Source organism: Crassostrea angulata, chromosome 8 (genome assembly GCF_025612915.1).
Source record: "Crassostrea angulata isolate pt1a10 chromosome 8, ASM2561291v2, whole genome shotgun sequence".
NCBI lineage: Eukaryota > Metazoa > Mollusca > Bivalvia > Ostreida > Ostreidae > Magallana > Magallana angulata.
Window position 1 is genome coordinate 60,208,401 of NC_069118.1, and position 14,704 is coordinate 60,223,104.

The window sequence follows — 14,704 nt, forward strand, 5'->3', positions numbered from 1 at the left end:
CCTTGACTGGCTGTCTATTATGACCTCACCTTGTTTTTGAGTCGCGAAGAGTTAATAACGTCATCGTTACGAATCAACAAATCAGAAGCGATTAATTGAAAAAGAGGGAATATTCTCTAGATATTCCTAGACTTTGACCTGTGCGTGCACGTGTTGACATTGCATATGATATCGGAATAGATACATCCACAAACCGTATCGTTGACATTTACATAGCCAAGCTTAATTTAAGCCTACAATAATGCTATCAATTTCACTACATTCTGCTTAGTTAGAATAATCTAACTGTGCCTCGGGACAGGCCTTCATCACAGTTAAAATGCATCTCATGTACCCGTAATGTAGCAAAAAATTGCAGAATCGCTCCGAAACGATATTGGAGAAAATTAATGAAGCTGCGTTGAAAATAACAGTTAAATTGTTCATAACAAACCATTTTGGAGCTGTAAATACATGTACCTTTCATCTAAAAATTTAATTCATATTAATAAAAAACCATGAAGAATGAAGAACTTTAATTATGAAGAACTGTTCACCAACGTTTTTACTCGCCTCGAATATACACACCATTGTTGACATTCGGAACTCTCGGGATTTTTCACATTTAAAAATGCACTGAGTAAGAGTTATCTCCCATATTTCCTTTGATGAACAGAATATATGACAAATTTTCAATGAAAATTTACAAGTATTTGTAATATCGTTTCTGAGTTTATCCATGCAAATTTGATTTTGTGGAAACATAAACTAAAGGCCTCCCGTGGTTCAGCGTGAATGTAATGCGCATGCGCAAGATTGTAAAATCCAAAAAAATCCAGAGGATTTCCGGATTATTCAAAGGAATTTTCGTTGATTATTAATTAGCGAAGCTTGATTGAGAAAAAATAAAAACAAATTGGTAATCTACAAGTACCAATGATGTTTAAAATATATCAAACAAAAGACAGTACTCTTCCGATTTCTCGGTATTAAAGCTAAAAAATTCGAGTCTATTATTTTAATATAGTAGTATAGATAGATTCTTAGCCAGTCTATATCAAAAAAAATATTGACCGGTCAATATTTTTCGGACGAGCTAATGTTACAATTAATGTCAATTCGTCTATATAGAGTTATATAGTGAGAATATACATGTATTACAGAATATAACAATATCAAATATTATTTCAACAGTTATGTTTTACAATTTCCAAACATTAAACAAAATGTAGAATTGATTAGGACATTATGTCAGCAGAAAACCTTATAAATTGAAATGCAATCTAAAATTCATTATTATGTTCTTAAAGGTGCGACGAAATTAAAAGAAATTTACAATTTGTTCATCAACTTTTTGCGATTTACGATAACATCATTGCACTTTATTTCATGCATGTGTTTAAAACGCAATAAAGGAAACAAATAAGAAACCTCTTCCACGTAATTTTCCTTGTTTTTTAACAATTACAATCATTATTTTTTTACGAGAAATATTTTTTCACTGCAATATCCTATGCATGTTAAATTCGACCCCAAAGAGAGACATCAGTCTATCATACGAAATTAACATTTTAAATCACAATCATCACAACTTTTTGAAACTATCATCAATCTCAGATTGGTAATGAGGTTGTTAAGGCGAATCCATCAGGACCATTCTGGGAATCTACAATAAATATGTATAACTAGTTAATTATACAATGAATGTAACGTTTTGCAGTGCATGATATTGATGGTAATATAACTGCAAATGTAACATATCATCTGAGATAAACAGCATTTGTTTTAGTTCTTATCCAAATAATTTCTAAAACTATCCTTTCATTCTGATGAAGGAACTACAATATCTAACTGGAATGTCAATTGAATGACATATTGCTGTAATAAATGTAATACTAAGGGGTGTCCCAGGAGACTGGATGATCTACAAATTACCAATCAAATCTACCGAAAAAGTTAAACAATGATTTTTAAGCACAAAAATTATTGTCTAGAAAAATATTGGAATCAAAATATTTCATAATTATAATATTTTTTTTCAAAAATTTGTATACAGAACTCTTGTGCATATAGAAAAACGTGATTTATTTAATATAGGAGCTTTGGTGTGATTGTTTATCAACAATTACATGTGACTTGGTATGTTTTTTAAACTCAATTTATTTACAGCGAAATTTATTGAAATTTAAAAAAATATTCTTGTTTTTTCATTCTTGATATTTGGTATCTTAGTACCAATAAATGACAGATGCTGTTTTATTTGTAACCATGTCTTGTTTAATATTGGCAAACAAGAGTACACATGATTAAGTTGTACATTTTCATAATCTTATAAATGATGATAATATGTTAAACTGACCTGTTAGGGCTTTCTGTGGAGTTATATATCTGCAGACACAAACTTTGTTGTTGTTCTCTGATCCGACCCAGAGACAGTCATTGTTTTTATCATAACTAAGGCTGCGTGGTCTACATATATCTAAGGATTCTAACGAAAGAAATCGTAAGAAGTGGCCGTCCTTATCTATAACCAGTACTTTAACAGATTTCACATCACACACCAGGATTTGTGACAGTGAGTCAGTACAGATTCCACGTGGATTTATTTTAAGTCCGGGTGGATGTCTTCTGAAGGAAAAACGATGTCTTCCTCCGCGATCTGTTACCACTACAGCACGACGGTCAGACACCACGACATCCCCATTGTTGTTCTCTGTTATGAAATGAGGTTTCACATACAGTGTGCCTCCTCTTTTGTCATATTTTATTGTTTGTGTCAGATGTGCGGTCTGACTATACCGATCTACCATGCCTGTGCCGCTGTTAGATACCCCGACTAGTAGGTCCCCAGTGGACGGGGAACAATAAACACAGTGGTTCCAATATGAGTTTTTAGACCGTTTAAATGTTGTCGTCTCCTTATAGTCTGATATCTTTTTTATATCATAATCTCTATTAATATAAAATATTTCACCTTTACTGTTCACTGTGTGTATTCCATAAACAATACTAAAAACATCCGTACGTGCATGTAAATTCTTCAGACGATATAATTTGTCACCATTTGTGTTTGTCAAAACGAGATTTTTTATATCACTGACCAAGATGTGGCCTGATGTCACAAAGGAAATGTGATCACATGCATCGACACCTGACACTTTGAGAGAATGAAGTACCTCAGGTGGGAAACTCATTTTAAGCAGACATTTATTTTTTGGCTCTTGTGTTTTTGGTTCTGTTGATCGGAGCTCATTCTTAAACTCTATCATATCATCAGTGGTTTGACTTTGAACTACAAGTACATTACAAATTGCCATGATCATTAAATTCTTTATAATATTCCTTAACAAAATATAACAGTTTTTATTTTCATTTCTTTTAAATATTGATTAGTTATGAACACAAAAGTTTTGTTATATTACTATGCAAAGTGCAATTGTTTTCAGCATTGCAAACGCCCTATGTAAACTTTGCTGAATCTTAAATAATATAATTTAAAGTTTAGGTTACGTTCTTTTATCATTTTGCCCTGCGTTCACAAATTCAAATGAATTTCAACAGCTATTTGATATTTCTGCATTGTTTTAACTTCTAAATACCGTTGGAATACGTATTGTTTACAAATAATTCCCATTAGGAACTCACTAAACAATTTTAATTTAGATAGATAGATAGATAGATAGATAGATAGATAGATAGATAGATAGATAGATAGATAGATAGATAGATAGGCACTAAATAAAAATCAACAACACTAATTCAGTTTTTTGAATATATAAAGCAGTACAAAATGGATAACGAGGCGAACAATTGAAATTAAGTGCATTTGAGTTTGTTATGTTCATGTTAAATACTGAAATCTGATGGCTTAGAGGCAGTTGACAATCCATTCTATTACTCTCAGCGTTTGCAACACACTTGGCAACGGGTAACACAACGAATTGTTACAGTAACTGTTACCCTCGCAAACAGTCACTATTAATATAATGACACCAGATGTCATTGTTAGGACCATCGTTTATGAATTGATGTAGAACTATCCGCAAAATTGTGAAATTACCGATATTCATGATAAATCATGCTCACTAATTATGATTGAAATTGTATCTCTACTTCAAAAACTATACATGAATCCTTAGCTCAAGTGTCAGGATGGTTTCCGTAGAGTTTCAGTTTTGCTGATTTTTAATCAGTGCTTGCATCTTATAAATAACAATTTTAATTAACTAAACTTACCAAATTTTGTGTATCGTCGTTCCATATATCCGTACACGTTCAATGCTCTTTTTTTCCTTGACCCGACCCAGAGACGATGAGTGTTGACTTCTTAACCCAAGCTGCATGGCTGTGAAATTTCAAATTCTCCTATCAAGTGCATGTAACAGGAATTGGCCGTCCTTATCTAACATTTGTACTGATTTGGTTTTTCTATCACACACCAGGATGTGTGACAGTGCGTCAGTACAAATCGCACGTGGTTCTATTCCCGATCCTGGTGGATGCCCTTTGTAGGAGAAACGATGTCTTCCTCCGCAATCAACCACCACTACAACACCAGACCCATTGCTAAAGTCATCTTCAGACACCACGACATCCCCATTGTTGTTCTCCGTTATATAGCAAGGTTTAATATACAATGTTTGTCCATTTGTGCAGTGTTGTATTGTTTGTATCAGCTTCTTAGTATTGTTGTATCGAGCTACCTTGCCTTCTTGTCGTTTCTTCTCATACATTCCGACCAGTAGATCATCAGTTGACGGGGACCAGTACACACACCGTGGTTTAAATGCTGATTCTGGTGTATGTATAAATGTGGATGTTGTTTCCATATCACTTGAAAGGGTTTTTATCCTATATTTCCTATCTATATAAATCAATTCACTCTCTCTTCTAACTGTGTGTGATCCTATGTACACGTGCCTACATAAATCTTTCACATGATGTAGAGGGGCACCTGTTGTGTTCGTCAGGGTGAGATTGTGCTTTTCATCGCTGACCCAGACCCGGTCTGATGGAAGGCAAGAAATGTGACGACAAATAGCAAGATCTGTCACTCTGACCGAGTGATATTCTTTAGGATCTGGCAAACGTTTCAGCATTTTTTCTTTTCTCATACTTCGGTATCCTCCATTTTTGATTTGGATATCACTCAATAAATCCATCACATCTTTTGTTTTGATTTTCTTTTTTATTGACAAGAGAAATTTCACCGCACTCGGCGACTGTTCATATATGAGCATGTATTTATGTATGATGGACATGTTACTTTTTAAATACTTGTGAATGAAATCAACAGGACGAAGCACATTGTCAATATTGCTTTTTATTGTCTGAGATTTTCCTAACATATTTGATTAATAAATAGAAAATTTTGTGTGACAAGTTTCATAATCAGTTTTGATTCCTTCTAGGAGAATAGGTCTGTAAAAAAGAGCATCGTGTCTGATGGTGCTAATGGTTTCTCTGTATTGTTGATGCTTTGTTCTATATGCTTTTTTTAGACTAAGAATATTATGTCTTTTTTTTCTACAGAGAGAATAGTGGAATCCGTAATTGGAATACTGCAAACAAGAATCACACAAAGGAACCTGACAAACTTCACAGTATTTTATATAAACCTTGCTAGGATGCATCTCGCATTTCTCTTGTGTCGGGATGTCTTTGATTTTTTCACAGTATGGCACAACATTATGGTTTATTGTTTTGAGCTTAATTAAATGTTTCTCCTTACAAGGGGTACATAGCTGACATGGACACGATCCACAAAAGTACTCCGTGTCCCCCGAGCACTTCGAACACTGGTGTACTTTGGTGTTTTTTGTTGTTTCCATGGTGTTAAGACCAGACGGAGAAGCAATGAGTCTCAAGATTTAGATGTCAGAGTGTTCTTCTTTATAAACTTTCACTCATTTTTCTAGCTGTAGTAAAACAAATGCTTAAACTTATTCATTTTCACGAATGTACACAATGACTATATAATATATGAGTCAAAGAGTAACTGTTATAAATAGCTCAAAAGAATATTTATCGTTTAAGTATTAATCTTTTGATAATTTTTAGCCGGGCTTTGTTGAAAGCAGAGTTCTGGCTATAGGCAGGCAAATCGCCAATGTTACTATAAATAGCACAAATAAACAAAAAACCAAACAGCGTCAAGGTAAAGCTTCCGCTATACCAAATAGCTACACAAAGAGCCACGTTTTGTCAAAAGTGTTGGCATTTTGTTTCTTTTTTGTTAAATTTCGAATGAATTGTCTATCTTTTTTAGTTTTCTTATTAATAACGTGTTTTTAAAACATTACATTTTGGACACATACAATGCTCATGAATTTCCATGAACTACTTTGTTGCGCGATGAAGAAACGGGGATTGAATATATAATGCTTGTTGCAAAATTCAAGGCAGCAACTGTTGAACTTTTTAACCTACTAGACAGACATATTTTTTGTTTATATAGCCGCTTACAAAATTTGGTCGCTCTCAGATACTTTGCCGACATTAATAGGATGAGAGAGAGAGAGAGAGAGAGAGAGAGAGAGGGGGGGGATTTTCAGTCTTTACCACACAATATGCATAAAGACACACCAAAAGAGCCCGGCTTTCAGTACTTCAGTACTTTGATTATCTCTTGGTCATATAATAATCACAATTGATTACTGAATGACCAAGATATAAAAATCAAGTGCAATAAGCAAAAAAATAATTATAGTGTTAGTAAAAACGAGGTATGTTTTTGCAATTTTAATGATTAGAAAAATAACGTTCCATGTTTTTGAGAGAAAGTTAGTTGTTTTCTTTCTATGTAAATATTATATCAGAATATCAGATAAACGCAAAATGAATTGTCATGGAAATAGTGCCACAAAGGACAGCTTTATATACAGTATGGCGGCATATAGATCGAAAATGACTGTAACTGTCTTTGTATGTGTCATACAATGAATCAACATGAAGTAAACATTTTAAGAAAGCATAATTTTAAATCTAGTAATATAATGCAAAAAAAAAAAAAATTGATTATAAAAAAAATTCAATTTTTACAGTTTTTGAAAGATATTAAGGTTAAAAACCAAAATACGCAAGGTTTGCAAACATTACAGATGGGTATATCCCTCCAACTATTTTAAGAATCGGGAGGACAACAAAGTACTGTCTTTAAGCAAAATAGTTTCTATACTTGTAGTGTGTTTTTACAGCTACTGAGACATTTTTTTTTTAATGTATATATTTATTTCATAACATACAAAAGAGATTTTGAGGCAAAACCTCCACAGAGTCCCTCTAACTATTCCTCACCCTGGGGTGCCAGGGGCCCCCTGGATCGGAAGTTTGTTATATACAAAACATTTTTAAATATAATCAGAGATTGAAAAAGTTTACATTCTTATATTGATATATGAGACATAAATGACATAAGTTGATAACATAACATACAAAAGAGATTTTGAGGCAAAACTATAACTATTTCTCACCTGGGGTGCCAGGGGCCCCCTGGATCGGAAGTTTGTTATATACAAAACATTTTTTAAATGTAATCATAAATTGATAAAGTTTACATTCTTATATTGGTATCTGGGTCATAAATGTCAAAAGTAGATAAAACTGAGAAATAAGAATATACGTGTCTATAAATCTATGCATATAATGCCTTTTTAAGCATACGTATGCGTAGTTATATAAATATTCTGATATATAATTATGTTATATAGTTCAAAATATAAATATGCAGTATAGTAAGGTATAACAAAGTAGCAAAATATAATGTATTAATACATGAGCCACTCTCTTTCAACCAGAGGTAGCATCCCAACACATCTCCAGAGTCTCTATAAAGCTACCCCCGGACTGAATTACCTACATGGTGGCTGATCTACCATGTAGTGAGTTTTGTACAATTATAGCTTTAAATATAATTTTTTAAAGAAGATTCCATCACAGGTCTTACGCATATATTTTAAAACATTTGAATAGATCTAAACAGAATCTTTTACTGCATAAAACAAAGATTGTTCTGTTTCTTCAGTGTTCTCAAGTCGACAGTACATTTTATGTTTATATATTTTAAATGATATAAAAGACAAAAGTAGGTTGTACATTTTGATTGTGTTGTTTTGTGATGAGTAAAAACCTATAATCACATGTTTCCACTGAACTTGAAAAGTTACAAAATCACTGATTGCATTCCATATTTTCTGAACATTTTTACAATCAAAAATTAGATGTCTTATATTCTCTGTGTCATTTTGACACACTTTACATTTTTTATTTACTTGACTATTCCATTTGCTTAAATACAAGTTATTACATAAAATGTTATTAAGAAGTTTATAATTAAATTCTGCTATTTTTTTTTATCTTCCATTGATTTTATTTTATTGAAATAGATACGTTCCCAATCTGACTTCGAGCTAATTTGGAACTCGTTACTTAATTTTTGCTGTGAACATGAGATTTGAAATTTCTTATTTTTTAGTATGGAATAAAAAAAATTGGTGTTCTGTTTTTCTGGAATCAATTTATCAATCTCTAGATGAATGTAATTTTTCTTTGAAAAATCAAAGTTTTTTTCATATTTCCTAAATACTTTTTGTAGTATGGTATATTCACAAAGCCAATTACTTTTGTTATGTATAACAGTTGCAAAATCATCTAAGGATTTTAGTTTTCCATTTGTATTGAAAAGGTGTTTTGTAAATAAAATTCCACTTTTTATCCAATTTTTAAAACAAACAGTTTTGCCTTTGTAAGTAAAAGAGCTATTAGACCAAATAGGTTGCTTCAAAAATGATTCTGTAGTTTTAAATTCAGGTCTCGTTTTGCAAATATTAAAACACGAAAAAATTTCTTTGTAGAATTTGGGCATTTTTTGAACAATATCGAATTTCTTAATTGATATTTCTGATGTGATTGAGATAAAGCGAATGTCTATGTTTAATTCTTTGAAAAAGCTGTTTACAAAGTCGTTTATAGCATGTTTAGTTTCTAATAATCTTGGTACCCATGCAGCTTTTAAAGCTTTTAATTTTGATTCAATATCTATTAAACCTATTCCTCCGTCTTTTATATCCCCTATCACAGTATTTCTCTTTATTCTATCATGGTTGTTCCATAGACATTTAAAAATTAATCTATTTATATTTTTTATATAGTTTTCTTCCGGTAATTCTAGTATTGTGGATAAATATATTAATTTCGGGACTGCTAGAGTATTTATTATAGAGCATTTACCAAAAAGTGTTAATTTTCTTTTCTTCCAAGATTCAAATAGTTTTTCTATGTCATGATAGACTTTCATCCAATTTTGTGTATAACATTCTGTTTTGTCGTGGCCTAGGTATATGCCTAGGCATTTTACTACGTGCTTTGAGACATTAATTCCGCTTATGGTTTCGTATTGATCATTTAAAGTACCCAAAAGTATACATTCCGTTTTGTTTAAATTAATTTTTGACCCAGCATGTTTACCGAAGACCTCTATTGTATCAATTGCATGTGCCAAAGATTCAATATTTTTAAGTGTTAGCGTCATGTCATCTGCATGTTGTATATTTTTAATTTCTTTATCTGAATTTCTGTGTTTAAACCCCTGAATATTTACATTATTCTTAATTTTTGCCGATAGGATTTCCGCTACAAAAAGATATAGAATCGCGGATATTGGACACCCTTGCCTGATTCCTTTTTTCATCTGGCATGTTTTTGATATCCAACCATTATTTTTTAATCGAAAGAGTGGGTTTTCATACAATATTTTTATCCAGTTTATGAAGCATTTCCCAAAATTGAATTTTTCTAGGGTTTTAAACAGAAAATTCCATTCAACCGAATCAAAGGCTTTTTCAAAATCTAGAAATAAGAGTATCCCTTTCTGATTGTTATTTTCGCAATATTCAAAAATGTCTAAAATCAATCTTGCATTTATACCTATAAATCTACCTTGAATATACGCTGTTTGTTCATTGCTGATGTATTTGTCTATGATATTTTTTAAGCGTCGAGCGAAGATAAAAGCGATTATCTTATAGTCCGTATTTGTTAAGCTGATTGGCCTGTAATTCTTTAACAAACGTTTACTTCCCTTTTTATGTATAAGTGAAATAACTGAGAGTTTTTGTGTGTAGCTCATTACGTCATTTATGTATGTTTCTTTCATCATACCATAGAATATGGTAGATAAATCTTTCCAAAAACTTTGATAAAATTCATTTGGTATTCCGTCTAGGCCCGGGGATTTATTTGATTTTAGATTCATCACTGCATCTTTACATTCTTCAAGTGTTGGAAAACTATCACAAATTTTTTTTATCGTTTTCTGTTAAGTGTTTTATTTCACAATCACCTAGATATGAATTTATTTCGTTATCGGGTATTGAGTTAGAATTGTATAACTTTTCATAAAATCGGCACATTTCTCCTAAAATATCACTGGTGGAAGAGCGAATTTCTTTTTTTTCTGTTTCGATTTCATTTATCACATTGTTTGATTGATGTTTTTTTTCTAGTCCTAAAAAGAAATTGGTGTTTTTTTTTTCACCCTCTTGGATCCATTTAGCACGAGATCGAATTTGTGCACCGTTTGCTTTTTTATCAATAAGGTAACTTAATTGAGTTTCCAATTCTCGTTTTCTATTCATATTTATTAGATGATGAGGTAGAAGTTCGATTTCTGATATTTCTTTTTCAATATTTAAAATACTTTGTTTCAGTGTTTTCTGACGGTTTTTTGAATAATTTATTGAAAAATCTTTGACCCTTTCTTTAAGCGTTTCCCATTTTTCAACACATGATTTTTGTAATTTTTCTGTATCTCTTATTATTTGAATAATATTCTTTTTAAAATCATCTTCATTTAAAATTGAAACATTCATTTTCCAGTATCCTTTTCCTCGTTGGTTATTATAAATATTGAGTTCAAATTTAAGCGCTCTGTGATCTGACATCCTTGTACCGTTGCTATGGGTACCAGGGATTTTTCTAATTAAGATGTTTCTAAATTGATTTAGCAGGTCATTATTTACAAAAACAAAATCTATTCTACTTCTTGGTGTATCAGATGCATCGCACCATGTAAATCCATTTAAATCTTTGTGTTTGTCAAACCATAAATCGGTAATGTCTAAAATTTGTAAACATTCTTTGAGAATTTTAGTACTTTTATCATTCATGTTATTCATGTTGCAGTTAAAGTCTCCACAAAGGATAACATGAGACTCATATAATTTATGAATGTTAATATAGGTCTTCAATCTTTTAAAAAAATCTATTCTACTCGATTCTTTGTTTGGAGCATAAACATTAACCAAAGTAATGTTTTGTTCATTAATCTTGACATTGACAAGTAGTTTTCTACCATCTACTGATTTATGAATATCTATAATTTCTACATGTGTGTTTTTTTTAAATAAAATTGAAACTCCTCTGCTAAAATTGGAATCTGAAAATGCATGAATTGATTTTCCTGACCAATTACAATTGTACTGGAATTCGGTTTTTTTCAATGTAGTGTGTTTCTTGTAAAAAACATGTCTATATTTGTGTCTGATATCCAGCTATAAAGTTTTTCTCTTTTTTCTTTTAAATTTAAACCTCGAGCGTTAACCGAAATTATTTTTAGTGCACACATTTTGATTAGTTCACATAATATTGCATATATATGGTAATAAGCTACTGAGACATTTTAAATATGAATGCTTGACACATGTCAGAAAAGAGGATTTGCAATTTTGAACGCAAATGTTAAAACTGAATTACCATTCTAAGGAAAGAATGGAAATTGTTTGATGTACACCCTTTCCAGAGCTTTGAAATTCCCTACATTTACTTTCATTTTCAGAGTTTTTCAATAAAGGCACATTTTGCAGGAAAACAAATCTGACTTTACACCGCGACATTTTAACAGGAGAGAGACAATTTGATGAGCTTTCATTCAATATGTTCCTCGTTGCTGATCAAAAATTAGGATAGGAGCTATGAACCTATATTAACATTACCGCCTATAGAAAATGCATTAGTCGATTACTGTAAACCAACTTTTATTTGCATGCGAGTAATTTTTGAGGATTTGCGAGGGCCTTGTTGTCGCAAATATTTCTCGCCGCGAACCTGCCCTTGTCGTTTGATTCTTATCACAACATGGGTCTAGATAAGGCTTGGTCGCGAAAATTAGTCGTCGCCAATTAGCCATCCATTTTATCTCCAGGAAAACGCGAAATAAAAATCGTCGCGAATAAAAATTGGTTTACAGTATATCCAGATGTTATTGTTTGATAACAAAATTATTTTGTATTAACTGTTTTTGTCCTTTCGTCAAAATTACAATAAATAAATCCTTATTGTTAAATAACTAGAGTATTCTCAATTCAAGATTAACGTACACAATATAGGAATAACTTTTAGGCAAAAGACACAAACAATGAAAATTCACATCATGTGAAGGGTAAGTGCGACGGATTACTCGAATATATATATAATTGATCAAATTATGAATCGTTTTTAACGTATTCTAGTCGTTTTTGCGTTACTGGTTTTATTCTGATCATTAGAATATGTTCTTATATAATCGAGAGTAACAAATCACCTAAAGGACCAACATTACAGTCTATGGTGTTTCGTAAATGTAATTTAATTTTACAGTAAATGAGCAGTAGTCTTCAGTAATTTTTAAGTTATTGGTTTCTATCTTTTACAACAATAAACATGGAAAAAATGTCGAATTTGAATACAGTTGGGCCTCAGATATCCGGACGCCAGATAACCGGACGCTTCAGTTTACGGACGATTTTATTTGGGAACAGATTTTTTATACGTTATTTTGTCTCATTTATCCGGAATTTCGCGTTCCGGATCCGGACGGTCTGTTTTTACCACAAAACACTAATTCACTACTAATCTTGCTTCATTTAACCGGACAGTAAAATTTGATGATACCCTACTCAGTACAAAAGATTACCCCTGTCAATTAAGTTTCGCACCTTTTTTACGTGCTAGACCCTCATGAGTAGCTTGTATAAATACACTGACTTCCCAAATCACTTTCAAAAATTGGAAAATTGCGAACAACAGTGTATCACACACATATCACACTTGGACAGAAAGAATTCAGCTAGATTCGGTTATCATTATTGTCAGGTTAATAGTTCATGACAAAATAATAAAATAAAGCAGAGTTCTTTATCTCTTAAAAACGTTCACGCTAGCATGTGTTGCTATATGGTATGAAAGGCAAAAAAAAACTAGTATCAACACTGGGAGCCATTGCATAAAACTACATTATCATTCATGACAACAATAGACACATTTCAGATATCCGGACGCTTCACCTATCCGGACGATTCAACTTGGGAACGAAAGCGTCCGGATAACTGAGGCTCCACTGTATAACTCTGCATCTTTCAGTATTAGATGTAAATATCATTTACAAAAACTCTAGTTTAAAGCTGCAAAAAAGATTACTATTCTTTTTTTCAGATTTTTGATAACACATTTGTGAAAAAAGAATAAAATGAATTCTTCAATTTACAACATAAAGTAACAAATTATAGAGCCCTCTAAAATATATTCATGAAATATACTTACCTTTACAGGCAATTACGAATTCTACAAATATAACAAAGAAGTCTTTGGACTCTTAAGACTATGTCCTTTTCATGGACACAGTGGTTAAGCGGTTTTATACGTCTAGCTTCTCGTAAATTTGTTTCAACGATGGTATTTACGTGTATCACTAGGAGACGCTGTTTTGTTTTTACCAGTAGAGTGTTTCAACAAGTGTGTCCCTGTGGAAAGATTAGAAAAGACGACATGTTCTTATCTCGTACACGTATTAAAAAGTGGGTCGCATGTTATCTCAAAGAAATTGGTTGCGATATATGATAAACGTTCACATTATTCGGCCGCTTTAATTTGTTTCATTATATTCCTGCATTATAAAACGAACATTGTACAGTTATTCCAATGCGCTTTTCAGCATTTGTTATTCTTTATATCATCAGTATGTGTAAACAAAAGGACCAAACTTTACTGTGCACTTTGTTATGGGTCAGAATAACCCTAGATTTCAGCAGAGATCAATCACAAAGAGTAAACTTTAAACTTAATTTATTTACAGTAATATATATATAAATATATATGTAGATACAAAAATACACAAATAATCCTAACTAAAGAGTTCCGTTACAATCTGCCGCATGGGTCAAATCACAGTGTCCCAGTAAGAAGATAACGCAGTTTAATGTCTTCGAACAAAAGTCCAATCACAGTCTCTTATGAGCACTGTTCACAGGTTATTTATACTAAAATATAAATCTAGCAAATTCTAGAAATTATATGTACAAGAAGTTACATGAATTGCCTGAACACTCAAGAATATTCTAGAAAGAATAATTGACCACTTAAGAAAAGTCCAGAATATTATATCATGTAAACATGATATAATATTCTGGACTTTTCTAAATATAACAATTTAAAAAATCCGCTTTGTAATCTCAATAGCTCAGATTTCATAATATAATAGCGAGTGCAGCTCGGAGGCCCAGCGCCTCTCGGGCTTCTAGGATTTGTTCACGTATTCGTCGTTCGTCTAAGAAGATTTAATCATGTTCTAACCAACTTTATATGGCACTGAACCTTTTAACACTGTCTCTATTACTTATATTACGTTTCAAACCGAAAAATTGTTAAGAATTGTTAACAAAAAAAACAATTTTTTTGTTATCAGTAATGCAAC

The 14,704-nt window shown here is 31.9% G+C and overlaps 1 protein-coding gene across 3 annotated transcripts; it reads right to left on the minus strand.

Moving 5' to 3' along the window:
- Nucleotides 1-390: 390 nt before the first annotated feature.
- LOC128157948 (tripartite motif-containing protein 3-like) lies at nt 391-13,745 on the minus strand. Of its 3 annotated transcripts, XM_052820627.1 has the most exons (4): nt 13,555-13,745; nt 4,216-5,897; nt 2,339-3,271; nt 391-1,645 (listed from the first exon to the last, which is right to left on the minus strand). In XM_052820627.1, the coding sequence occupies exons 2-4, from the start codon at nt 4,238-4,240 to the stop codon at nt 1,593-1,595; spliced, it is 1,011 nt and encodes a 336-aa protein (XP_052676587.1). In that variant the 5' UTR covers nt 4,241-5,897; nt 13,555-13,745; the 3' UTR covers nt 391-1,592. The 3 variants fall into 3 exon arrangements, 2 of the variants coding, with proteins under 2 accessions (XP_052676587.1, XP_052676586.1); XR_008239885.1 differs by lacking the exon at nt 391-1,645 and having other exon boundaries at nt 2,557-2,692; XM_052820626.1 differs by lacking the exons at nt 4,216-5,897; nt 13,555-13,745 and having other exon boundaries at nt 2,339-3,302.
- Nucleotides 13,746-14,704: the final 959 nt, after the last annotated feature.

Bases quoted from the DNA above. Each gene is read 5' to 3' on its own strand.
- LOC128157948 (XM_052820626.1), bottom strand. From the start codon at position 3,302: ATGATCATGGCAATTTGTAATGTACTTGTAGTTCAAAGTCAAACCACT. The intron at 1,646-2,338 runs GTCAGTTTAACA...TATTTATTGTAG, and splicing joins TCCACAGAAAGCCCTAACAG to ATTCCCAGAATGGTCCTGAT.